The 27,103-nt window shown below is 38.0% G+C and overlaps 1 protein-coding gene across 1 annotated transcript in view; it reads right to left on the bottom strand.

The window, feature by feature from the left end:
- The window catches only part of RLF (RLF zinc finger), a 69,552-nt gene that overhangs the window by 20,226 nt on the left and 22,223 nt on the right, over positions 1-27,103 (bottom strand). Inside the window, exons 2-5 of the mRNA XM_075554403.1 lie at positions 25,268-25,422; positions 23,379-23,460; positions 11,833-11,965; positions 6,568-6,770 (exon numbers count right to left, since the gene is read on the bottom strand). Of these exons, the coding sequence (XP_075410518.1) occupies positions 6,568-6,770; positions 11,833-11,965; positions 23,379-23,460; positions 25,268-25,422 (573 nt within the window). The remainder of the gene's footprint in view (positions 1-6,567; positions 6,771-11,832; positions 11,966-23,378; positions 23,461-25,267; positions 25,423-27,103) is intronic.

The following is a 27,103-nucleotide window of genomic DNA, read 5'->3' as shown; positions in this document are numbered from 1 at the left end:
TTTCTAAGAATATAAGTCTATTTGTTCTTTTAGTTTCTTATCACTTTCTGAGTCTACTAAAAGACTAATCACACAAAGGTGAACTTACTTTGAGGACCGAAGATGAACTTGACCTAAACCCCAGTATTTTCAATAGTCTCATATGCAAGTAAAAGTTGAGCTTTGATATACAATTGATTATGTATATGTATGGATTGTGATAAGAGTTGTATGAGCCCCTAATAAAATGTTTTAAAAAAAAAAAAAGGTTGGGCTTTGAATAAATAAGACCAAAGAGGTGATGCCTCTGAATTTCAGTGTTGGCAAAAATTATTGAAAGTGCCATGAAATGCCTGAAGAACAAACAAATCTGTCTTGAAGGAAATACAGCCAGACTACTCCTTAAACTAGGATGACAAGACTTTTGCCTCATATATCACATAGACTCCAGTATACAACAACCAGACTATCAGCCAAGGCACCTAAATTTACCACAAAAACTGCATTAAAAATATGCTGAAAAACTCTGCTTATACACTAATATATACGGTACTTTAGACATGTTATCAAGAAAGACCAGTCTCTGGAAAAGGAGATCATGCTTGGTAACAGAGGATCAGCAAAAAAGACAAAGTTCAATGAGGTAAGTAGCACAGCAGCTGCAATAATGTGCTCAAACATAACCATCAGATGGCACATGATGAGAGCCCAGCGGTTTGCTCTTTGCACAAGGGGTGGCTATGAGTTGTGATGGTCCATGGCACTAAGAAACAACTACAAATATGTATATAGTTTAAACAAAGTGTGTTGTGCTGTTCTGTATGCCTTCAAACATCAACCACAACAACAACAACAAAAAACACCCAGTATCTAGTATGATATTGTGACTTAGGAGTTTTTAAGATTTTATTCAATGCCTGCAAGATAGATAACTACACGGTAGAGATCAATAATAAGATGTAAAGAAATAAGGTTGTAGGAAAATAATAATACCTCTAACACTGATTTAGATCAAAAGATGATGGAAGGACTAAGGACTACACAGCAACAAGTCAAAAAGAATTGGTCAATGTTCAGTGGTACTGGGAAGATGCCTCTTCAAAGTTATTTAACAGAGTTTTGCTTTAGGAGATAAAATATTTAAATAGGCAAATCCTTAATTTCCTCATGTAGCCCTTCTACCTTTAATGTGTTTTTTAAATGCACATCTCATTCTTATATAAGGACAACTACAATAAAATCATGCAGATTTTTATTGTAAATCTAATTATCATTTTGGAATTATAATTCCTTGTTCAGGATCAATCATATTTCTTATTTAACCACCTGGAATGTCTACAATGTTGTTTACTTTTCTTCTAGTCCCCAAATGAATTCCCATTGGGTCCTGTTTAAATGCATTTGCTCTGTTTATCATTTATACTAGTGATTGGGTCAATTCCCAGCAGTGGAAGAAGGGTGAGTAAATTAGGTCCTGTTTGTCTTCTCCTTACTCATCAAGAAGAAACAAGCATTTGTTACAGCAGCTACTACCACATTAAATGATGCTCTTCTAGACTGAAACCTGACCTTTACTGTGCTGAGAACTCTGCTGAGTTATTTCTTGGCTCTTCAAAAATAACATGATTGCTTCATGTTCAAAACATTCTTATTCTTTATTTTATATGTGGAAAACTTTGCTCTTTGAAAGATTTCCCCTTCCAATAAAAAATCCTAAAAATACACACTTGACACTAGGTTGTTGCTAAATCTATAACCTTTACTAAAACCCAACAGCAAAAACAACAAAAAACCAACAGCAATGTACTCTCATTCAATTCTGTGTAACCCAAAGATCCACAATTTAGAACTCTTGATTCCATGAGCCTTTCCTGCCTTCTCCAATATCACTGCCATTGAGTCGATCCCAACTCACAACAACCCTACAGGACAGGTAGAACTGACCCTGGGGGTTTCTAAGATGGCAAGTCGTTATGAGAGTAAAAAGCCTCATCTATCTTCCATAGTTCTGCCTTCTAGACTTAACAAATTTCTAAGACAATTAGCTTTTAAAATACATTGGGGTTCTGGATTTTGGTTTGCAGCTGACCTAGTCAATTAATCTTAATTGATCGTGTCTGGGTTTCCCATTACACACATCCATTACTTGGATACCCACAGGTGCCAACATACAAAGTGCTTTTATTTCCCACTGCTGCTTAAGTTAATTAAACTCTTTCACTGGCCTCAAATGAAGTAGAGAACAAATGTGTGGAGTTTTGTTAATTTAAGAGCATATGCTGATTTTAAGTTCCAATTAACACATCCAGTGATTCACTAGTACCTTTTCAAAGCTAACTCTAAAGATTCCCTTTAATTCTGTCACTTTCAAAACAAAGTATTATTGGTTTAGAGGTTAATTATGATAAGGCCAGGGTGTATCTTTTTTTTTCAATTTGATTTTATGATGTGTGCTAATTATCAAAATTTAAAATGTGTTGATATGAAATTTAAAATTTTTCCCATTAATTCAATTCATGAGAAAATCTATTTAAATCACACTTGTATGTGAATAAATAAATATGAGAGTAACAATATACCACCAAGATGATTCAAATGAGAACGTGGTTCATCAGTGTCTACCAATGGGAACTATGTACACAGTGGAACTAGTAATCACAGCCATGACACTTGGGTTCAAATTACAATTAGCTTAATGAAGCAAAGACCTTGGAACCATTACTAAGCTGGTATTAGATTCATCACTGGTAAAACAAGAGTTAAATTAAATGATATTTAATGGTTAATAGCCTGAAGCACTTGATTAGTGTAGAGCAGGGGTAAGCAAACACTGTCTCTAAGAATCAGGTGGGTAACACTCAGCTTTACGAGATGCACAGTATCTGCCACTACTTAACTCTACCAAAAAACCAGGCAGAGATCGTACATGAACGGGCCTGTGTTTCAATAAATCTTTACTTATAAAAACAGACAGTTTTTTGACCCACAGACCAGTTTTCCAAACCTTGATGTTAAGGCATCAAATCGCATTTCCTATAATCTAGTTCCCTGCAAACTTTACACACTGGTTGAAAGAAATATTAAAAATAAATTATTTGTACCCTATATGAAACCATTTTAAAAGTTTATAGAAAAACTGTATTAAAGTTTATATAAATTTTCCACAGCTCCTTCATATGTGCTACAAATATGCACACGGGGGGCAAAATTATGAAAATTTGAATGATAATCAAACACCTTCTGAGACTGAGTCACTGGGCCTAGGGCCTTAGGCCCTTGGGGGAAGGGCACTTAGGGGCAGCAAGGATAATTGACATAACATAGTCCACAAAAACAATGTTCTATAATCCGACTTTGGTGAACAGCTCCCCACTGGACATGCAGAGGAGTGAAGAAAATCAAGGACAGGAGGAAACATTCGGTTCAAAAGACTCATATATCACATGACCCTCTGTCTCCACAACTCTGAAACCAAAAGAACTACATGTTATCTGGCTACAACTCCTAACCAGTCTGAAAGGAATCCCAATGGATGGTGCGGGGTGGAGGAAAACTGTGAGACAAAACTCAAAATCACAAAAGATACAGGCCTCAGTCTATGGCCCTTCGTCACTCTTCAAACCCAAAACTAACTGCTATCCCCTCAACTTTCAACCAAGCAACAGACTGGTCCCTAGGAGGTGAGCAATAACATCAGTGAGGTTCATATTCCTTAGATGAATCAACATGTGAGATCAATAGGACAGCATTTGTCAGGGACAAAGACCACAGGCAGAAAGGGCTCAGGCAGAGAAAGGAGAATACTAAGCCCAGGAAGAAGAGGGGAAGAGGGCTGTTACACTGTTAGGGGTGACTGCAATCAATGTCACGAGATAAAAGGTGCATGGACAGTTGAAATGGAAAACCAATTTGCTGTTTACTGCTAAATCACAATGGAAAAGTGAAACCAAACAACAAAATGAACCTCCCTCCTTAAAAAGATTGTGTCCTTGCTTTGTTATTAATAAACCAAGAAAAATAAGGTACAAAACAAATTTGAATATCTTTTTAAAAAACCTAAATCCAGGAACGAACCACAAGTTTGAATGTCCTCACATGCTCTCCTTATCCCTCTCTATCTTCATTTTTCCACTGCAGTGAGTCTCCCAGGCCTCGTGAGCCTCTTAAAAACATGCCATCCTTTATTTTTGTACTATCAGTAAGTCCGTTCTCCTTCTGGCGACTTCAAACTCTTCTAAATCTAACACATCTTTCCCCCTTTAGATGTAATCTTAAAACTCCACTTTAGTCATGTCACGTCTCACCTTCAATGCCTCGTTTCTACTGCATCAAATCTAAACCCAAATGGGCTAGATGCAGTGGTTATCAACCTTCCTAGTGCCGCGACCCTTTAACAGTTCCTCATATTGTGATGCCCCCCCAACCATACAATTATTTTCGTTGCTACTTCATAACTGTCATTTTTGCTACTGTTATGAATCAGGTGACCCCTGTGAAAGTGCTGTTCAGCCCCCAAAGGTGTCACAACCCACAGGTTGAGAACCACTGGACTAGAGGGTTCCCAAAGCCCTCTTTTTCCTACACCCAATCAGTGTTACTTCCTATAGGATTTCAACATCTATGGGGGAGGGAGGGGAAAAAAAGAGGAGCTGACACCAAGTAGAAGGAAAATGTTTTGGAAATGATGGCAACATATGTACCAGTGTGCTTGATACAATTGATGTATGGATTACTATAAGAGCTGTCAAGAGCCCCCAATAAAATGATTTATCAAAATAAAATAATAAAAAAGATTCTGGTCTGTGGAAAATCAAAAAGATTCAACATCTACTCTCTGTCTGAGGCTGGGTGTTTGCCAGTGGGTCCTAGCAAAGTAATTTCTGTGCCTTTAGTACTACAGTAATTCAGACTCAAGTTATTCTTTCAATCCATCCAAACTCAAGTCCAACTCAAGGATCAGTTTTTCTAGAATGTCTTATAAAATCATTATCAACAGAAATAAATTTCTGTTGAATTTAGAAGCAGTATCATACGGGGTCAGGAATCTTGATGGCACAATAGTTAAGCACTCAGCTGCAGACTTAAAGGTTGGCAGTTTGGACCAGTCCGTAGTTCCATAGGAAAAGAAACCTGCCAATCAGCCTCAGAAAGATTATAACCAAGAAAAGCCTAGGGTGCGATTGTACTCTGCCACACAGGGTTTCTATGAGTTGAAACTGACTCAGAGGCATCTAATAACAACATATGGAGTTGCTGACTAGTGCAAAGTTAATACACTCAGCTGCCAATAAAAGGTTGGAAAAGCTAATCAAAAGATTGAGCATTCATGCCTACACTTCCAAGAAAAGCCTAGCAGCACACATATGTGAAACAAGCCATTGAGAACCACACCGGACAGCTACAATCTGATACACATGGGGTTGACAGGAGTTGGAATCCACTGGATGGCAACTGTTTTTTTAATACAGCTGAGATTTAACTTCCTGTAACTATTTACAAACTAGGCCATGTACTCATGTATATGACCAACACTGAATAAAATGCTAGGTAAAAATAGGCCGTACGTACACAGTCTGAGGAATCGAATTCAATAGCTGGAGTTCTGGCTACTTCTTTTAATTCTTTTTTTCCCTTCTTTTAACTCGTATCATTTATTACCATTTAGTTTGTGCTTCATACTCTTTAAGCTTCCCAACCATTGAAAGTACATGATACAGTGTCTGGTACAGAAAGTAATCAATAAATGTTTCCTGTAAATTTGTAAGCCTGAAAAGACAGGTGGTGTTAAGTGTTTCATTCTATGGCCAGAAAGTCCAACTAGAGCCTGCCCTACCAAGACAATGGGTCATAGCTAAGATACTCATTTAAGGGTGTCACACATTGTTGTTGCCCACGTCACAGAGCTGCTATTTGAGTTCCACATTTTCTCTCTCTCGGGTTATTAGGGTAAGTCAGAAAGTATTGCTACTAGGGTCCCATCAGTTCATAGATGCATGGCACATTCCAAACAAAATGTGTCCAACGTGTCGCCATCACCAGTGGAGGGCTGCCTGTTCCCTCAGTGACACACTGGACGTGCCCTCATCGACTGTCATCAAGTTGATGGGGAATCCTAAAGGAACCCAATAAGTCACGGTAGGACTGCCCCTGTGGATTTCCAAGATTTTAAGTTTTTTTATTCCCTCTCAAGACTAACTGTTGAAGAGAGTAGAAACTTCTGTCTTTCTCCTTTAGAGACTGGTGGTTTTGAACTGCTGACCTTGCATATAGCAGCCCAACATGTAACCAATAAGCCACCAAGTCTCCTGCTTGGTCTCTTTGTTAGTTGTTAGGTGCTATGAAGCTATTTCCAACCCACAGCAACCCTATATGGTGTGCACAGTGTGACTCTGGTCTTACTATGGTGTCTTCACAAAAAAAGTCCATCAAAACTCTATGTGTGTTAAAAGGTACTTTTCAACAGCCTGGAAAAAAATGCGACTCAGGTTTCATTCTAATGTGAAAAAATGAAACGTATTAAAAGCTATTAAACTCATGGATAATATTTAGCAAGTGTGAACAACAGGAACTGCTGTTTTCTCTACTCACCTCCTTAATGGCCTCTTCATTAGGAAGCATAGAACATAAACATGTGATGTAGGCTTGCTGAAAAGATGACACATTGGAAATTTCTTTAGATTCTGCACATAGTTTTGATAAAGCTGTAGCCTGGGTTATGCAGTTGGATTTCAACAAATGTTTTATTCGCATTTGCAGAAACGAAGATCCTTCTTGTGCAATCAACTTATTGACTAAAAAACAGGAGGGAAAAAAGTTTTTTGATAGCATATAATGCAACAAACACTTCAGGTCTGTTATGGTGATATTTTAATCTCTTATTTTGTGTGTTGTTTATACTGATCTCAGTACTTAACCAGCAACACAAAGAGTACAATCAAAGTTGCCAAACAGTCCCATGTTAGTTAACAGTCTTATTTTGAACTTTAAAGTTCACAAACTTCATCAAAACTGATGCTTGGAGCATCTTTTCCCTTACTTTCTGATGACAGTAAGAAACAGTGAAATGAACTGTAAGCAAAGGTGCAGAAAAAGCAGCAAGTCGCCTAGCTATCTTAGCGTGAACACTCTCCGAGGTAGCAAGCTTGAAATGGCTCTATACACCTCTCACCACCACCAAGGCAAGTATTATTATCCCCAGTTTAAGGTTAGGGAAGTCAATATTCAGAAAAGTTAGGTCACTTGCCAAGGATTCCAAAGCCAGTGGTGCTCTTTCCTCTACACCAGGCATTTCTCAAAGTGTTTTCCACCGACCAAAAGACCTGAGAGATAGTCCTAGAAGAAAAAAAGGATTCCTTGGTCAAATCTCGGAACAGTCCTGCACCAAAGAACGCTGCTCACTTTCCAGTCAGCCCAACGGTTCCCAGATGAATTTGACCAGAGAACCCTTTTACACTTATTAGTACCATATAAAATGTGTGTTCCTGATTCCGTACACACTTTGAGAAACACTTTCTTGAACCTGAACTATAGTGAAGATTAAGCACCTAAGCCCAGATTGTGCGGAAGGCAGGACATGTCAATTTTCTAACAGGTAGATGGCATCAATTATTACTTAGTATTTCTTAAAGAACAGAAGTGGGAGTATATCAAGCCAAGTGGTGAATGAACAAACGGCTTTATGTGGCTAATAATCTTGTTTCTCAAGCCTAATAGAATTGATGCCTTTGAAGTGTGATGGTAGCAACGAGTATTAAAATCCACCATGGTTTACCAGAAAGGGAAACACATCTGTATTATAAGTATAGCCAAAATGCTCTTTACAAATATTGCGGGGATTGGGAGGGGAGTTCCTAAAATTGATATGGCAGTGATTGTACATTCTCCTTGATATGATTGAACGATTGAATTACTCAAGTGTATGTTATCTAAATGATGTGCCAATACAATTGTTAATAATAATAATAAATAAAGAAGTTTTGGGTTTTTTAACAAATAAGTTTTTAAGAGAGAGAAAGAAAACGAATATGGCGGTACAGGACATCACGTTTGGTAAAGTAAAAGGTCAGGAAAAAAAGAGGAAGACCTTCAGTGAGATCGAATGAAATACTGCTGGAACAAGAGTGCAAACATAGCAATGAGTCTGACCACGGAGCAAGACTAAACAGCGTTTGGCCCTGAAAGGGATGACAGGAAACTGCTAAAGCTGCATTTTTCTGTTAAAGTAGAAAAACCTCTGCCAAAGGCTGCAAATTTGTGGAGACCAGGAAAAATAAGGCAATTCCAATGAGTTCCAGCTCCTACAAGATGTTTAATGAAACATGTGTTTAGTAGCCAATGGCTATTAATACCCAATCAAGCACTTTTACCACATCAACGAAATAATCAGAGGATCTGCATCCAACCCTCCCTCGTTTTAGGGATTAATGAAATATTGAAAGGATTAGAATACTTCTCATTACACAGTAGACACTCTGCCATCATAATGGTTACTTTTGTGATAGTGCTTGGCTGCTAACCAAAAGATCAACAGTTCAAACTCACAACAGGAGTAAACGACCTGCCGATGCTCACCCATAATGAAAAGATACAGCCCAGGAAACTCTCTGGGGTGGTGCTACTCAAGTCAGAATCAACTAAAGGACACTCCACTTCTGTGAGGAAATGGAAATCGGTCTAAATGACTTCATATTGTAAAAGATTCACTGGTCTCTACCACGGTGTGACCTTTACGGTTTTATTTTTTCAAGTATCTTAATATTGAAATGTTTTCACTCACCACTTTGATCTAAACACTGACCTGTTATACCCTATTTCTTTAGGTAGTATTTCTTTGCTTTGCCATCTAAAAGTAAGCTGCAGGCATCATGGCGCTTTACCTTATACATGCATACGTCGTCATTTAAGACAAGACCACCTTCAATTAAGGTCCAGTAAAAATACTCTTTCCGTGATGTTTTCACTAATTATGTAAACTGGCAGTGGCACTCAGCATTTATATCAATAAGAAAGTTGTGGGTATTTGGTGTTTAGTTGGGTAGGGCATACAGAGTCTGAGGCAAAACAAAATGCATTTATTGAATTTCCTAGAGATAATAAAACTTATTTTAAGCTTCTGATTACAACTGTATGGACCAGAATACAGAAGACCATCCATGAAATGAGTCACTGCTTTTGAAAACGTTTAATACGCTAAGACCGCAGTGGCGAGGACAATGAGAGAAAAAGCAGATTTCGGAGATTTTCACTTGAAATTAGCTTAAGGACCAATTGTGAAAGTAGGCGGCTTCAGGGTATCCACTACTAACATTTGGTTTATAGTATAATTCCTTAAGTATATATCTCTCATGTACTAGTTTGAACAGAGCCTTACAGGGGAGCCTCCCCCCCCAAAAAAACATTGCCAGTGAGTCCATTCTGACTCTTAGTGATCCTATGTAGGAATCCGAAGACTATAAAGCTTGAAAGTTGGCAGTTTGATCCCACCAATTGCTCCAAGGGAAAAAGATGAAACTCTCTGCACCTGTACAAATGTGCATCCTCAGAAACTGTAGGGAGTCTATAGGACAGTCTACTCTGCTGCATAGGTGAGTTATAGGTTGACAACTTGATGGCACTGGGATATCCAAAGGGATGCTATTTATTGGGGACCTCATAAGACTATAATAATACAAATCTTCTTTCTAGCTAACAACCTGTAATCTATCATTTTATTACTCTTTATATCCTTCTACCCTTCTTCCTTTAGTTAACTAGTTTAGTTTTTTTAATTAGTTATTTTTTGGTTAGTGATTCCTAAGCAGAATTCTTAAAGGAGAGGGTTCAAAAGTAAATCTAAGTCCCCTTATGCCAATTTTGCCATTACAGGGGAAAGCTCCGGCAGCATCTGTAAACTGGGTGAATACACCTTCATCTGTTAATTGACTGAAGGAATAAGATAGGGTATATATTAGGGCATCAACATTAAATGGACCTATTCTAAGATCCAAACTAAACATATCCCAAAAGCTTAATGATTGTTCAGAACTCTATGATCACAAAAGTATATTTAACAGAATGTGATCCTTTTAGCTTTCCACTGATTTTAAGCAAATGAAATTACAATTGGCCCCCACCACAGAGGTGAAACACTAAAGGCATGTAACAGAACAAGGGGAGCAGAACAATGAAGTACAGGGGAGGGGGGAATCCCAAAAATAGACGGTGGGGCCAGGGTGTGGCATCCCATCAGACTTGACCAGGAAACACTTAAAATCAATGGTAAGGAGGGTGTAGGAGGCCTGGTAGGGCTTGATCAAGGTCAGTGTAACCAAGAGGAATTACTGAAACCCAAATGAAGACTGAACATGATAGTGGGACAAGAGGAAAGTTAAAAGGAGATGGAGGAAAGAACTAGGAGGCAAAGGACATTTATAGATATCTAAATACAGGCATGTACATATGTAAATATATTTATATATTTCGATGGGGTAACAGATCTATGTATATATATTTTTAGGTTTAGTAATGAAGATAGCAGATGGATATTGGGCCTCTACTAAAGTACTCCCTCAATGCAAAAACACTTGCTCACCTTCCTGACATGGTCTCTGAAGACAAAACGGGTGCAGAAACAAATGTGGTGAAGAAAGCTGATGGAGACCAGCTATCAAAAGATATAGCACCAGGGGTATTAAAGATAAACAAGCAGCCATCTAGCTCAGAAGCAACAAAGCCCACATAGAAGAAGCACACCAGCCTGTGTGACCACGAGGTGATCATAGGATCAAGTATCAGGCATCAAAGAGCCAAAACAAAAACTCTTATCATTGTGAATGACAGGGGAGACCCAAAGTCCATCTGTAGGCAACTGGACATCTCCTTACAGAAGGGTCACATGAAGTAGACGAGCCAATCAGGGTACAGTATAGCACCAAGGAAACACACACCTTTCCTCTAGTTATTTAATGCTTCCCCCCTCCCCCGCCACTATCATGATCCCAATTCTACCTTATAAATCCGGCTAGAACAGAGCATGTACACAGGTATGGAAAAGAGCTGGAATCCAGGACAGTTCAACCCCTCAGGACCAATATTGAGAGTAGCAATACCAGGAAGGTAAGAGGAATGTGGGGAGGGGGGGGAAGAGGGGGAGATGGACAACAAAAAAGTGGGTGAAGGGAGACATCGGTCAGTATTTAAGACATGAAAAAATAATAATGAGAGAGGGGGGGGAATCAGAAGCTGATTCTAAGGGTTCAAGTAGAAAGAAAATGTTTTGAAAATGATGAGGCAACAAATGTACAAATGTGCTGGACACATGGATGTATGTATAAATTGTGATAAGAGGTGTACAAGCCCCCAATGAAATGATTTTAAAAAAGGGAAGAAATTGCAATTGACTACATACACTAAGATATTTTTGTGTGTGTACCTAAAATGCAAATAATTCAAATCCAGAAGTTTTCAAACTAAATGCCAATTTTTCATTCTTTGCATTTTTCTACAAAATGCTTAATATTTCTTAAGTATAAAATGCAAATTTAAATTTTTATAACCCTAAATTGTAACCAGTGAACAATGTATAATCTCTACCATACCAATAACTAAAAGTGAATTATCAGTTTCTCCCTAAGGAGTTTTGTACTTAATGTCACATAATGTAGCATTCAAATATAAATAGGAGTAAAAGGAAGATGTAAAAGAGTACTTCAAAATACAAGAATAATTAGTTACATAAGCAAAATATTAAATGCTCACAGCTACCATTTACTACAGAAAGAAAAACAACTTCAATTCTTTTAAAATTAAAATCAACTTCAATTCTTTTAAAATTAAATCTTCCTCTACCACACTCAGTACAATTTTAAGGCTTACCTTCTTCTGCCTCTACTGGCTGTTGAGACAGAATTTTAAGAAGAACTGGGTTTTTCCACACACCTTCCTTGGCAACTTGAACCAATATTTGTAGGTTATTGTTACCAAATTCCAATAATGCATCATGTGACTCCTAAAAACAAAAACAGCACAGCCAAAAACCAGATTAATAATTAATGTGAAGTAGTTCTGTCTTTTCAATATACCTGAACCTCCAAGAATCCCAAGACCTTATAACTTAATTTTATTAAAGCAGGATAAAAAGCCGTTGCATAACTCAAGCTTTTAATAAAGCCAAGGTGTTTTCACTAAATTAAAGGGAACTTAAAAACAATCCCCACAGATAAAATTGTCAACAAAATGTAATTTGGGTCCTACTATTTAAGACACTAAATCAAAAAACTCACTGCCATTGAGCTGATTCTGACTCATAAACCTTCAACTATTTATGGGAGTAGATAGCCTTGGCTTTCTCCTGTAGAGCAGGTGGTGGTGGGTTCGAACTGCTGACCTTGGTGCTAAGCAGTTCAATGCGTAATCACTAAACATCAGGGTGTCCATATATTCAATATGCAATCAATTGAACAAATGATCTGAGAAATTGTAAAACATGAAGAAAGTGATTTTGAGATTGAAGAAAGACATATTAACAAAACGATGATTAAATCTTGCTTGCTGAAAGCTACGAGGATTTAAAGCATCTACTGTTGAAGAGCAAAGACTACAACCACCAGTGTGTATTAACAAAAATCCTCCAACAGACCAGTAAAGTAACATCATGACAAACATAGAAATGACTGAAGCTGTCAAAAATTTCCTTTTACTTGGATCCATAATCATCAGTCATGAAGGCTGCAATCAAGATATTGAAGACATTGCATTGATCAAATCTGCTACAAGAGCAAAAGAGCGATGTCACTTCAATGCCAATCATCTCGTTATAAAGAAAAGTATATGGGAAAGCTTGGATCAAGTATTTAACTCAAGCCATGGCATATGCATGCAAAAGCTGGACAGTGAATAATGAAGACTTAAGAATTGAAGCCTTTGAATGACAGTGTTGGCATAGAATACTGAACGGGCTTGTCAGAAGGAACAAATCTGTCTCGAGAGAAGTACTGTCTTGGTGTAGTCTTATAAATGAATTCACTGCTAATTAGTGAAATCTGGCTCACAGTGACCCTGTAAGGCAAGGTAGAGCTGCCCCTGTGATTTTGAGAGACTGTAACTCTTTATAAAAGTAGAAAGCTTTCTCTTTGTCTTGAGCGGCTAGTGGTTTCACACTGCTGACCTTGAAGTTAGCAGCCCAACACGTAACCACTGACTACACCATCAAGATTCTCTTATAAGTGAAGATGGTAAAAATTCATTTCACATATTTTGGGCATGTTATCAGAAAGGCACTCCCTGAAAGAGGGCATCATGCTTCCAGAAAATAAGTGAAAAAGAGGAAATTCCTCAACAAGATGAATCAAAGCAAATGCTTTACCAGGTGGACTAAAGCAATGGCTACAATGGCTCAGACAGCAACAATTGTAAGGAAGTCACAGTCAGGGAGTGCACTCCCTATGCACTGAATAGCTGTGAGCGAGACCTGGCTCACAGTACCGAACAGCAATAAGAACCCTTGACTACAAGACAGTCTCTATTACCAACAGACCATTCGGAAGACTTGACTGATATCCTGGTAGATTATTTTAAGGCTGGTGGTATAGAGATGCTCTTAAAGGATTCTGCAGTATTTGCACAGACAGCCTCTGTCCTTCTAACAGAAATATCACTTAATGACAGCATTGGTTCTACTTTTAATTGTTTAAAGTCGTCTACAAAATCATTTCTTAAATGAGATGGCATATACAATACCACAAATAGTCTATCTTATTAGATGGTATGCTATCTTAAAAAATAGACACAATGTAATTGCCAATGTTTTGTTGTTTAAAATACTTAAATACAGGGAAAGAAGGGGGCAGCTTAGATACAAATAATTATACTTCTCACTATCCTGTAATAGAAAAAACATTGCCTATTAGTCATGATATTTAAACACTTTAAGTTGTTTTCCCTTACTTTTGAGGGTCAATATTCTCTAGAAACTTAAACCTCCATTTATAGATAGCAATGCTCATGTAGAAAACAATATGTTAAAAATACTCACAAATATAACTATTACATTCAATTAGGTAACATATAATTATAATCACATAAATGTAATTTTGAATACTTTAGCCTATCTAAAATGGAGACAAACTTTTTGTTGATTTCTAATTTATACAGAATTGCTTAAGATGCTCTCTTTTAAAAAGAGAGTGAGAAACTGGCGGGACCCAAGATTATCGCCCCAAGTCACCCTTCAGATCTGGAACTGAACTCACTCCCAGGTTAGAATACTGACCCATTCAAGATCAAGGGGGCAGCATTGATCCAAGACAAATTTCAAACAGGTTAGGGAAGGAGTGATAACAAAAGACAGGTAGGAAGTGGGGTGAGTGATGGTACATTAAGGAGACTGAAATGTTTAAGTTGAGACAAATTATGTATGAATTGTTGGATGTAAAAAAATTGATCCTCGGTAAACCTCCACCTAAGTTACAAGTTTTTAAAATTGGAAAAAAGTACACAAAATGAAACAAAATAGCCAATTTAAACCTAACCTGTTCATCTGGAGAAACCTTTTTTCATTCTATGAATTTAATGCTAATATACCCGCCAAAAATTTGCTTATCTGTCACTTTGTCCTACTATATTAACTTCCACACTGCTATGATGCTGACAGACATACGTTGACAATTACACGTACCAAGCAGAACATCCATGGCAGACAAGTAGTGCTTCTACACTAAGAAAGCTGTGTTAGTAGTACAGTGAGTGGCGTGTCGGGATGCTGCTAACCACAGGCTGACAGTTCAAACTCATGAGTTGCTTTAAGGAAGAAAGATTTACAATTTCAGAAACCCTAAGGAGCAGCTCTACTCAGTCACACAGATGGTGCTATGAGATGGTGATCAACTTCTATAAAAATTGGTCCATCCTTGGGCCTCTACTCAAACGCTCCCTCAATGCATGAATACTTTCTTTTATTAAATTGGAACTCTATGATGCTCACTCTCCCGACACAATTGCTGGAGCCAAAGTGGGTGAACAAGTAAATGTGGTGAAGAAAGCTGATGGTGCCCGGCTATCAAAAGAGATAGTGTCTGGGGTCTTAAAGGCTTGAAGGTGAACAAGCGGCCATCTAGCTCAGAAGCAAAAAAGCCCACATGGAAGAAGCACACCAGCCAGTGCGATCACGAGGTGCCAAAGGGATCAAGTATAAGGCATCATGCAAAAAAAAAAAAAAAAGATATGTGTATATGTATATATGTGTTTGTATGTCCTGAATGAAGGGGGAAGTGCAGAGTGGAGACCCAAGGCCCAAGTGTCGGCCAATGGAGATCCCCTCATAGAGGGGTTTAGGAGAGGAGATGGGTTAATTAGGGTGCGAGGTAGTACCGATGAAGAACACAGCTTTCCCCCAGATCCTGGATGCTTCCTCCCCCCAACTACCATGATCCGAATCCTACCTTGCAGGCTGGATAGGGCAGAAGTTGTACACTGTACCTATGAGGGCTGGAGGCACAGGGAATCCAGGGTGGATGATACCTTCAGGACCAAGGGTGTGAGGGGCGATGCTGGGAGACTGGAGGGTGAGTGGGTTGGAAAGGGGGAACTGATTACAAGGATCCACATGTGACCTCTTCCCTGGGAAAGGGACAGCAGAGAAGGGGGGGAAGGGAGACTCCGGATAGGGCAAGATATGACAAAATAACGATGTATAAATTACCAAGGGCACATGAGGGAGGGGGGAGCGGGGAGGGAGGGAAAAAAAAAAAAAGAGGACCTGATGCAAAGGGCTTAAGTGGAGAGCAAATGCTTTGAGAATGATTGGGGCAGGGAATGTATGGATGTGCTTTATACAACTGATGTATGTATATGTATGGATTGTGATAAGAGTTGTATGAGTCCCTAATAAAATGCAAAAAAAAGAGGAGAAAAAAAAGAAAATGATTAGGGCAAAGAATGTACAGATGTGCTTTATACAATTGATGTATGTATATGTACGGACTGTGATAAGAGTTGTATGAACGCCTAATAAATTGTTTTAAAAAAAAATTGGTCCCTGAAGTCAATGTAAGACATAGATAAATTAGATAAATTAGCTCTTTGTGAGGGAGGGAGGGAGGGAGGGAGAAAGGGTGGGGGGGAAGGGAAAAAAATGAGAAGCTGATACCAAGGGCTCAAGTAGAAAGAAAATGTTTTGTAAATGATGATAACAAATATATAAATATGCTTGACACAATGGATGGATGGACTGTGATGAGTTGTACAAGCCCCCAATTAAATGATTTTTAAAAATTTGGTCCGTGACAACCCGAATAGCAGCAGAACACTGTCTTATACAATGCTGGAAGATGAGACTCTCAGATTGGTATGTTAACTGCCTCAATGATTTTAATGACCTCAAAGACACGGGTATAGAACTTTCAAGACTACATTGCCTAGTGTAGCATGACACACAATACGAACAGCTGCAAAATATCCATGAACAATCCTGGATTATTATTTCTGAATAATCAGAAAGTGGTATGGACAAAATATAAATTTAGAAAAGCTGGAAGTAGAAAAAAATGAAATGGAACACATACAGATCATATCCTAAGCATTAATGAGCTGAAATGGACTGGTATTGGTCAAATTGAATCAGACATAGTAAAACTGGCTTACTATGCCGACAAGGACAAAAAGAGGATTGCTGTCACATTTATAGTCAAAGAGAACATTTCAAGCTCTATTGTTAAGTACAGTGCTGTCAGTGATAGTAGGTAAGACCCATATGCATAGAAGAAAAATTAATACAATTATAATTCAAATTTACGCACGAACCACTAATGCCAACAGTCAGGAAACTGAAGATTTTTAACAAGTTCTAGAGCCTAAAATTGATTAAACATGCAGTCAAGATGCATTGATAATTTTTGGTTACTGGAATGTAAAAGTTGGAAACAAAGATGAACCAGCAGGTGGAAAATATGGTCTTGGTGATAAAAATAACGCCAGAGATTACATGACAGAATTTTGCAAGACCAATGGTTTATTCATTGCAAATACCTTTTTCAACAACATCAACGGCAATTATGCACGTAGACCTCACCGGTTGGAATACACAGGAATCAAATTGACTACATCTGAGGAAAGAGATGGTGGAGACGTTCACTATCAGTAAGAACGAGGTGAGGGACCAGCTGTGGAACAGACCGTCAAATGCTCATGTGAAAGCTTAAGATGAAGCTCAAGAAAATTAAAACAAGTCCATGAGAGCCAAACCTCAGCTATATTCCATCTACATTTTGAGAGTGTCTCAATAATAGATTTGAAGTATTGACCACCAATGACCAAAGATCACGAGTTATAAATGGACATCTTATGTCCAAACACCGAAAAGGTTATTAAAGAGACAAGAAAGAAAAGACCAAAGTATATGTCAGAAGAGACTCTGAAACTCGCTCTTGAATGCACAGTAGCTCAACTGAATGGACAAAATAGTCAAAGAGCTGAACAGAAATTTTCAAAGGGCTGGTAAAGACTATGTAAAGCAGTATAATAAAATGTGCAATGATCTAGTGTTAGAAAACTAAAAGGAAAGAATAAGCATTTTTCAAGCTGAGAAGACTGAAAGAAAATAGTAAGTTTTAGGTTGAAAAATTGAAGGATACTGTGGGCAAAATGCTGAACAATACAGAAAGCAACAAAAGAAGACGGAAAGAATGAATACAATCACTGTATCAGAGAACTGGTAGATCTTTGATTATTTCAGGTGGTACTATAGGATCAAGAATTGTACCAAAAAAAAGAAGTGAAAAACAATACTCCTGAAATTGATGGATTGCCAACTGCTATGTTTTAACAAAGGATTGAAAAACTCATCTGTTTATAAAACAAGATGTACAAAAGTCAGCTAGCTACCTGGTCAACCAACTTGCAGTGGGTGCAGTTAATTATTTAATGTGACTCATCTAGACAAAGTCTGTCACTCTGCAAAGGTCTGGGTAAGATGGAGGAAAATGATAGGATACCGCTGAAAGTTAAAACTGTTAACAAGAAAAAAAAACAAAAACTGTTAACAGGATTCATTGGATTGTTATTCTGCTGGGTATCTGAGACCTCTAAGCACAGGGAGGGATGATCTCACTACAGCAAGAACCAGGAGTGGAATGTATCCTCTGGACCCTGAGATCCCTGGAGTGAACCTCCTTGATCCAGAAGACAGCTGTAAAAATACAGCATGTTGTATGTGCCATAATACGTGACTGAAAGAGATCTCTATTTCTGCTCAATCCAGAGAAAGGTGATCTAACAGAATGGAGAAATTATCCAACAATATCATTAACATGACATACAACTAAAACTATACCTAAGGTAATTAAAAAATAGTTGCAATAGTACATCTACAGGGGGCTACCAGAAAAATTCAAGTTGGATTCAGAAGATGATTTAGATTGAGGGATAACATTGCTGATAGTAACTGGATCTTGACTAAGGAAGAGTATACTAAAAAGATGTTTACAAGGGTAACAAATTACTGCTATATCATAGAAAACTTATATTAAACAAAAATATCAAAATGTAAAGCTGTTTCCCTGCAAATCTTCCTATCTCTAACCCTCCTCTTCTAAGCTACCCCAAATAATTCTTCATTTTAAATTTTACATAATAAATCCCCAATTTGACTCATCACCTACTTTTTGGCAAAAAGTTGCTCAGTGCCCAATTAGCAACTTTTGTATGAGCCAACATTCAAGGATAAAGTATTAGAATCTGCTTTTACAGTCTTCCTGTAAAAGCAGATTCACGGGGGTGTCCGATTCTTAACAGTAGAAAAATTCCAGTTATGAAATAGCAACAAAAATAATTTTATGGTTGGGGGGGTGTCACAGTATGAGGAACTGTATTAAAGGGTCATGGTATTAGGAACCACTGCTCTAAAAGTTCCCTGAGTTTGGGAAACAAAATACGGTCTGAAGAGGAAGATCAGGGCTGTACCATCTATGGAGTAGGTTTCCCAACAAAATTCCTAAAGGACAGCCTTTGCTACCCTCGAAGAATGAGCAAATGCACTGGCATCATTAAAAATGTTCTCAGGAAAAAAATTCTCAGAGCCACTCTCCGAGTTTTTTTTTTTAATGCTCTCCCAAGCTCATGTCCCATGCCACCCCCAGGCTTATTTATCCCACCAACACAATTTTCAATTTCCTTAAATTTGTTCCTAAACAGATCATACTGTCTTTTCAGGCAATGTATCACAATTATCCCTTTGGAATCCCCCAAATACATGCCATAACCTTCTGAGCTGACCACTCTGCCACTGTTTGGATTGGAGTTTGTTCTCTAGAACCTGTTGGACACATCCAAGATGGATCCCTGATTATGAGTCATTCCATAAGATTGTCTTCATTGGCTTTGATTTTGCTTTAAAGATGGAATGAAAGATGAGATCTTTGAGCTGGGTAAGGTTCACACAATACTTCTGGTACTCATTGAGCACACAGCTTCCTGAAGCCCAGATGTTTAATTTAGAATGTTGAACAGTGTGAAGTCTCAACTTCAGTAACTTATCACATCAATGGCAGTTCTATGATCTTCTACCAGGTTCTGGACTTCAACCAGTTTCATCATTCATGAAGAGTCCTCCTCTCAGTTCATTGTGGAAGTCTTCCCAATCTGCCTTAAAATAACAAATCCATCTAAAACTAGTGTTATGTAAGCAGCAGTCCCTTAAGTATGTTGCAAAGCTGCGAGTATTAGGGAAGGTGTCCGCTTGAATTTTAATTTTATATCACAGCGTTATCATGAGGGAGTAACACCTCCCCCCCCCCAAATAAAACAGAATTGGGCTAAGCAGAGCAGAGCTTTCCTAGTACACATTTTTCCCTGCTGGGTGAGCATCAAGCAACTCGCTCTGAGTTGGTGCACCCAATGGCATCGCCTAGGAAGGTTCTCTCTGGTCACAGTGAATTTTTGAATAAAAGCAGTTTCCTCTGAACCCTATTTTTTGTGATGGCCGATTTAAGAGAACAGACTGTGGCTATGAAATTTTGCTTCCTGCTTAGAAAAAATGCTGCAGAAACTGTTGTGATGTTGAACATAGTTTACAAGGACAGCGCTATGGAAAAACTCAATTATACGTGTGATTTTTTTCATTTCCGAAAAGGTGAAATGTTGATTGATGAAAACCTTGTTCTGGAAGTCCGTCAACTTCCCAAACAGACAAAAATGTCTACTTGTAGTACATTTGGAGTTCGTTCCACCAGGTCAGACTGTTAATCAAACTTTCAAATGTTTTAAAAATCATTTTATTGGGGGCTCATACAACTCTTATCACAATCCATACATACATTAATTGTATAAAGTACATTTGTACATTCGTTACCCTCATCATTCTCAAAATATTTGCTCTCCATGTAAGTCCCTGGCATCAGCTAATTTTTTCCCTCCTTTTCCACTCTCCACCTCCCCAAGCTTACAATTTGAAGTTCTGAAAACACCATGTAACAGTGTGTGACAAAAGAGGCCTGATTTGTGGCAGACAGGGAACTGGTTTTGCCATCACAACAATGCACATGACCATATAGCCATCTCAGTGTCAGTTTTTGGCAAAAAACAGCATGTGTCTCCTGCCCACATACCTTACTCACCTGACCTCACTTCATGCAACTTTTTGCTTCTGCGAATGAACAGAGACATGAAAGGGCAGAGATTTGACAACGTAGAAGAGATGAAGAAAAAAAATGATGGAAGCACTGTCAGCCATCCAAACAGATGAGTTTGAAAACTGTTTCCAAGAATGGAATGCAGATATGGCACGTGTATTGAGTTTAATGGAGAGTACTTTGAAGGTAATGCAGTTGTTTTATTTAAAAAACTTACATGGCTTTGAAAAAAATACTCTAGGGATTCTGGGTATCCCCTTGCATAATAAAATTAGTTCTGACCTCTAAATAGGAGCCCCCACCACAGCCCAGGCACAAAAGTATCTTTACTTTTCAAGATAACCTAATGATGTTAAGGTAAGGGTGTTACTGAGAGATTGTCTGCAGCCAACTCTGTGCAGACACATGTTTAAATATGTTTTGTTTGGAATAAACCTGTGCATATATGACCTAGAACCTTCACAGCAATACTATTTTACTTTTGTACCATGATTTACTCACTACACAAAAATATATGAATGTGTGGCGCTAAGGAAACAGTATGGGGACATTTAACCTCCCTCAGCTTCAGTGGGGAGATGGAGAATCCAATTCCACATCAGCAGAGGTCAGACTTCATTCTGCCCCACATCCTCCTTTCCTACATGCTCCTTTCCCCCTATCCTGACACCAACCACTCCTCCCACAGCACTCTAATTCTCTGCTGGATTCCATAATCTACTGTAGTGGCCATATAATGCTCTTAATTATGGGAGTTAATTAGGAAACTTAACAGGCTACCATTAGGCAGGAACAGAAAACATTAATAATATACTCATTGGTCCAGAGCAGAACCTCTCCTTAGGTAACAGTTAATTATCCCTCAGGTTTTTAGCCTCTCAGTCACTCCATCCCTCAGCCTCTGCCTCTGTTGACCAGGAAGGCCACCTGTTGCTTTGCCTCACTACCACATGACATGGTGTCAACAGCATGATTCTCTGCTCCGGTCCCTCTTTAGCATGGCCTCAGCCACTTCGGGCAGGAATCTGAGACATGCTTTGATTGTGGTTCTTCCTCGATGGTCTGGAGAATTATCCCTTCTTGCTTCTGAGATAACTCATTCTTTTCTTCTTTTTTATTAGGTTGAGTGTTATGGTGAGGGTTAGGGTTGCTAAGGTTAGGGTTACGGTTTGGGTTAAGGTTGTTATGGTTCTGATTAGGGTTAGTGTTGTTAGGTTTAGGGTTAGTATTGGGGTTGTTAAGAGTTAGCGTTAGGGTTGTTAAGCGCAGGATGTTTCAGGTTGTTAGGGTTAGGTTTAGGGTTCAGGCTGTTAGGGTAAGTGTTAGGGTTAGGGTTAGAGTTAGGGTGTGGGTAATGTTTGTTACAGTTAGGGTTGCTAGGGTTCGAGATAATTCATTCTTATACCCATGAATATCCTCTATTAATGTTTTCACACACCTTGTTCATAAGACCCCACCCAATCATTTGGTAAAAGGTATAGACAAATGGATAGAAGAGCCATAGTTAAGCAATTTCACTTCCCTAAATGGTGACAAATTATAGGTAACAATACAAAGAATAGCAATTCCCAAACACTTAATTCTGCTTATGTAGAATGTGTACATAGACCAAGAGGCAGTCATCCAAACACACCATGCAAATACTACTTGGTTTAAAATCGGGAGAGGTGTACATCAAGGTTATATCCTTTCACCATTCTCATTCCATCTGTATGGTGAACAAATAATCTAAGAAACTCAAGTAAGGTGGTGGCATCAGAACTGAAGGAAGGCTCACTAACAACTTGCATGTGATAAGCCCTTCCATGCGGAAAGCAGAGGGTTTGAAGCGCTTATGATGAAGATCAAAGCCCAGAGCCCAGTGTGGGCTACACTTCAATATACTACACAATCCTCACAACTGGGCCAATAAGCTACCTAATGACAAGAGAAGAAAATATTCATCTCGTCAAGGATTTCATTTCACTTGAATCCACAACAAAGACCCATGGAAGCAACTGTCAAGAAATTAAATGATGAAGAAAAAAAAAGAAATTAAATGATGTACTATGCTGGACAAATCTGCTGCACAAGACCTCTTGAATGCGTTAAAAAGAAAACAGGTTACTTAGAAGACTAAGAGTGCCTGACCCAAACCATGGTATTCTTAATCATCTCATATATATTAGAAAGCTGGGCAACAATTAGGTATAGCAAAGAGGGACTGATGTCTTAGAATTGTGGTGTTGGTAAACAATATATCTTGGACTGCCAGAAAAATCAACAAATATGTCTTAGAAGAAGTAGAGCTAGGAATACACCTTAGAATCAATGGTAGAGAGCCTTTATCTCATATACTCTGGATATGTTGTCAGGACATCGTGCCTGGCAGTATAGAGGGTTGGTGAAAAAGAGCAAGATAGACCGACATAATGGATGCCATAACGGCTCACACAACAACTACTGTAAGGACTGCAGGCGCAAGCAATGGTTCCTTCTGTGGTACAAAGGGTCACAATGTGTACGAGCCCACTTGATGGCATCTAATGATCACAAAATACACGGAAAAGACAGACTTGCAATTTGAAATCAACCAGATGCTCCATGGGAAAAAGATCTGGTGCTCTGTTCCATAAAGAATGTAGTCTAGAAAGCCCTACAAGTTAATTCTACTGTATTGAAAGGGTTGTGACGAGCTGAATTTGACTCGATGGTATCCAACAACAAAATTCCATTTATTTTTGTTCTAAGTTTCTCATCTAATCTTCTAAAAGAAATTAAGCAGGTGTCTTGGAGTTCTTTGAGCTAAAATTAAGTTACCTGTAGACTCTTAAGGAAAGGTACCCAGACTTCACATGGCAGTTCACTTTCAGATACTGGAAGCAGCAATTCAAAACAACTCCTACAATATAAATAAGCAAGCATAAAAATGTGGTTACAGACATAAAAATATAGATTATACATTTTTCTATCCATTGAAGCTATTTTCATTTGTATTTTGCCCTTTAAATTTTCAACACTGTTGTATTGACTTTTCAATTTTGATAGGAAATAAAAAAGGAAACTCTTAGGAGTGTCTATATAGCTAAATTATTGCTTTAATGTCTTTGGTAAAAATACAAGCCTTTTAAAAATTATATTCCAAATAGTTTCCTTTAGCTCATATGGGGGTGGGGACATGGACATATAGATAGGTTTCTGTCACCTGCACTGGAAGCAGAAAAGAACACAAAAATCATTTCTTTAACAAATTTAGCAAGGAAAAGAGGTCCTTTGTGCTATCTTAACCTTTAGTGCACAGTAGCAAAATAACAATAAAGATTGAAACAAAGAAGAAATACATAATCTGAGTAAGGATAAATTCAAATGCTAATCATTCAACAAGGACCGCTCTAGAATCCAATGGAATATTACTTTACCCTTTTTGATATAACCATGGGAAAGGGTACTCTAAAACTGAAGTGGGGATTATTGTGCAATTTTCCTTGGTATGATTGAACTACTGAATTATATGATATGCAAATTATATGCCAATTAAACGGGCATTATTATTTTATCCCTTTAGACTAGGTAATATAAGAAAGTGGGACTTGGTAGGAGGAATCTACGGGTAAAATGATTTTGCAAATAAACCCTGGCTACTTTTATTGGCGAAAAGGCATGCAATTAAAGTTTCTCGCTTTGGTAACTAAGACAGAAAACAAGTATGGCCTAAGAAAAATAAATCAGCTAAACATTATCCCAAACAATCTATAAATTGGATCAAGGTTATTTCCAGATAAAACTTAATATCTGTCGGGGTTTTTTTCAATTTGTAAATGGGAACTGCATTTAAAGGAGTAATTTTTTTTGTCTGATGCTACATAATAATTTTTTAAAGATGAGGTTTTTTTTTAACGCTCTATTTTAGTTTATTCCCACATTCTGCTTTCTAAAGAAGTTTCTTTTTAAAAAAATTTTTTATTGGGGGCTCTTATCACAACCCATACATATAAACATGTGTCAAACATCTGTACATAAGTTGTCATCCTCTTTTCCAAAACATTTTCTTTCTACTTGAGCCCCTGGCATCAGCTCAATTTTTCCCCCCTTCCTCCCTCCCCTATGTCCCCTTGATAATTTAAAAATTATTCTTTCTTTTTTTTCTTCATGTCTTACATTGACTGCTATCTCACTTCACCCATCTTTCTGCTGGGGGGTAAGCATACATCGATCATTGTGATCTGTTCTCCCTTACTTCCCCTCATACCCTCCTAGTGACCTCCCTCCTAGAGCTAAAAGATCATAGGAGCCTCTTGGAGGCGTGGCCTTACACTGTATTTGCTATTTTTGCTAGTAAAATTATTCTTAGTTGAAATAATACAATAAAGCTTCTGGGTTTTATGGTGTTTTGCCCAAAATGCACAACAATCTTCAATGACCAGAAACGTTACCAGATACTGTCTCTTGAATAGTGCTATTTAAGTGTCATTCTCAAATTCGTAGCCTAAATAGAAAAAGAAATTCTAGGGGCATTAAAGCTTCTATTACTTGACTGGTGATTCCCTTTTGAGTACTGAGATTGGCGGCAGCTCAGAGTATAGGAAATTTCTATCTAAGGTTTGAATACTGGTACTTGGAAGAATAAATGTGATGTCACTATAAAAGAAATCAGACATTTTAAAACCAAGGGTCTCAATTTTAAGAGTAGTTTAGGTTTTATAACTTACAGTACTAATCTGCCAAGCACTAAGAGGACATCTTCACATTCAGTAGTTAAATACGGTCGTGCGCTGGCAAAGCTTTGGATGGCAAGTTGATATACCTCCAGAAGATACACAATATGTTCTGATGCATTCTTATTGCTTGCATATTGCAATAAAGTCTAAAAAAAAAAGTAAAGATATAATTATTATAAAATAAAAACAATGGAACCAATATATACATACAGTTTCTATAATAAATGCACTATCCACCTCCCCTTGTTTTTCCTTCTAGGAGATGCTTACACCTTTTATTTGTTGTTTTAGGCTCTAGGGTACAGGACTCTATCTTCATCACTTAGAGAATTATTTCTGCCGAAATTGCAGGAAAGGCAGAAGTGCTTTTCTACTTGAGAATTATCTGGAGCTGTTCCACTAGGTCTACAGTTCCCATACCTAAGAATCAACAATACGTTTCATTAACACACCTTTAAACTAAGTACCAGCCATGTGCAAAGCACTGTAATATAAAATCTGCTGCCTGGCTTCTACAAAGAAAACTTATTCCAGAGCATGGTCCTCAGATCTATAGCTTTATAACATCAATTTTTCTCTGCACATACTTAATTAATTAGGCTTTCAGGAAATTTATACTAATCAAGAAATGAAAAGTTAACATTACAATTTTATTTATTAAGAAATAAAATCCAAAACTTATAAGCATAGAGAATGCTTAACTCAGTCTAGGAAATTATATTAGCCTGATATTAAGGCTAGCTAAAGAAACCTGCAAATAAATATCCCTTATAGACGCAAAATTCTACCAATAAAATCCTAGAAAATCAAATCCAACAGCATATTAAAAGGGTTATACTATAATCAAGGATTTATGCCAGAATTGCAAAGTTTGCTCAACTTAAGAAAGTCAAGGTCATAGAATGAAGTGCGGGTATCTTGGTATTTGAAAGTTTTACGGTGTATCAAAGGAAATCTAGGTCAAAGGAAAATGGAGCCAAAACAAAACCTGATAAACTGCATGTGTCCTATCAGTGAGAATGTATTTGGCAAATGCTCAAAAACAATGCCAACTTCTTGTGGGACTTTCTACAGTCCGTGGAGTTGCTCTCTGCTGTGATGTATTTCTTCATATTTCTGGATCCGTTGTTTGTGTGGGTGTTTTTTGCCTATGCCCAATTGATAAGCTTCAGTAGGTTAAGGCTTGAAGTATGGATCATAGTTGAAGACAGAACACAAAGCATGTTTAGGGGTAGGCGGGGGAGGAGTTCCTAAGATACTCTCGGCTGGAGCTACCTCTACAGGCAAGCCTTAGCTTCAGAGAGCTGCATCACCTGATATGCATTCATTACCAATAGACTAATCTCTTCCAAAGTCTTTTCTGCCTATTGTGGTAGTTAGGTTTCTACCCACAACAACTCCGTGTGACAGAGTAGAATGCCAAAGGGCTTTTTTCTATAGGGTAATTATTTTGGGAGATCAACAGGTCTTTCTCCTTCAAAGGTTCTGGGTGGACTTGAACTGTTAACCTTTCAATAGCAGCCAAACGTTTTCTGCAGAATTAGAAATAGTTGGATTGCCACTGTTGGATTTGACTAGATTTTATACAGCTATAGATTCCATACAAATAGTCCCTCTTGTGACCCTGGCTGCTTACCATAAGTGTGGTTCTGCAGGACGCTCGCCACTTCAGTAAAGCCTAACAGGGACTGAGGCAGCACTACCCTGGTCCTATAGGATTCCCTATGGGTCAGAAGCAACTTAATGAAAGTGAAATTTGAGTGATCACCTGATAATTGAGAAGCGTTGTCAGCAAGTTTTTGATTACTTAAAAAAAAATTACAAGAA

The sequence above is a fragment of the Tenrec ecaudatus genome, chromosome 1 (genome assembly GCF_050624435.1).
Source record: "Tenrec ecaudatus isolate mTenEca1 chromosome 1, mTenEca1.hap1, whole genome shotgun sequence".
NCBI lineage: Eukaryota > Metazoa > Chordata > Mammalia > Afrosoricida > Tenrecidae > Tenrec > Tenrec ecaudatus.
Note: the sequence above shows the minus strand (reverse complement) of the source record. Positions and strands in the feature narration are given on the sequence as shown.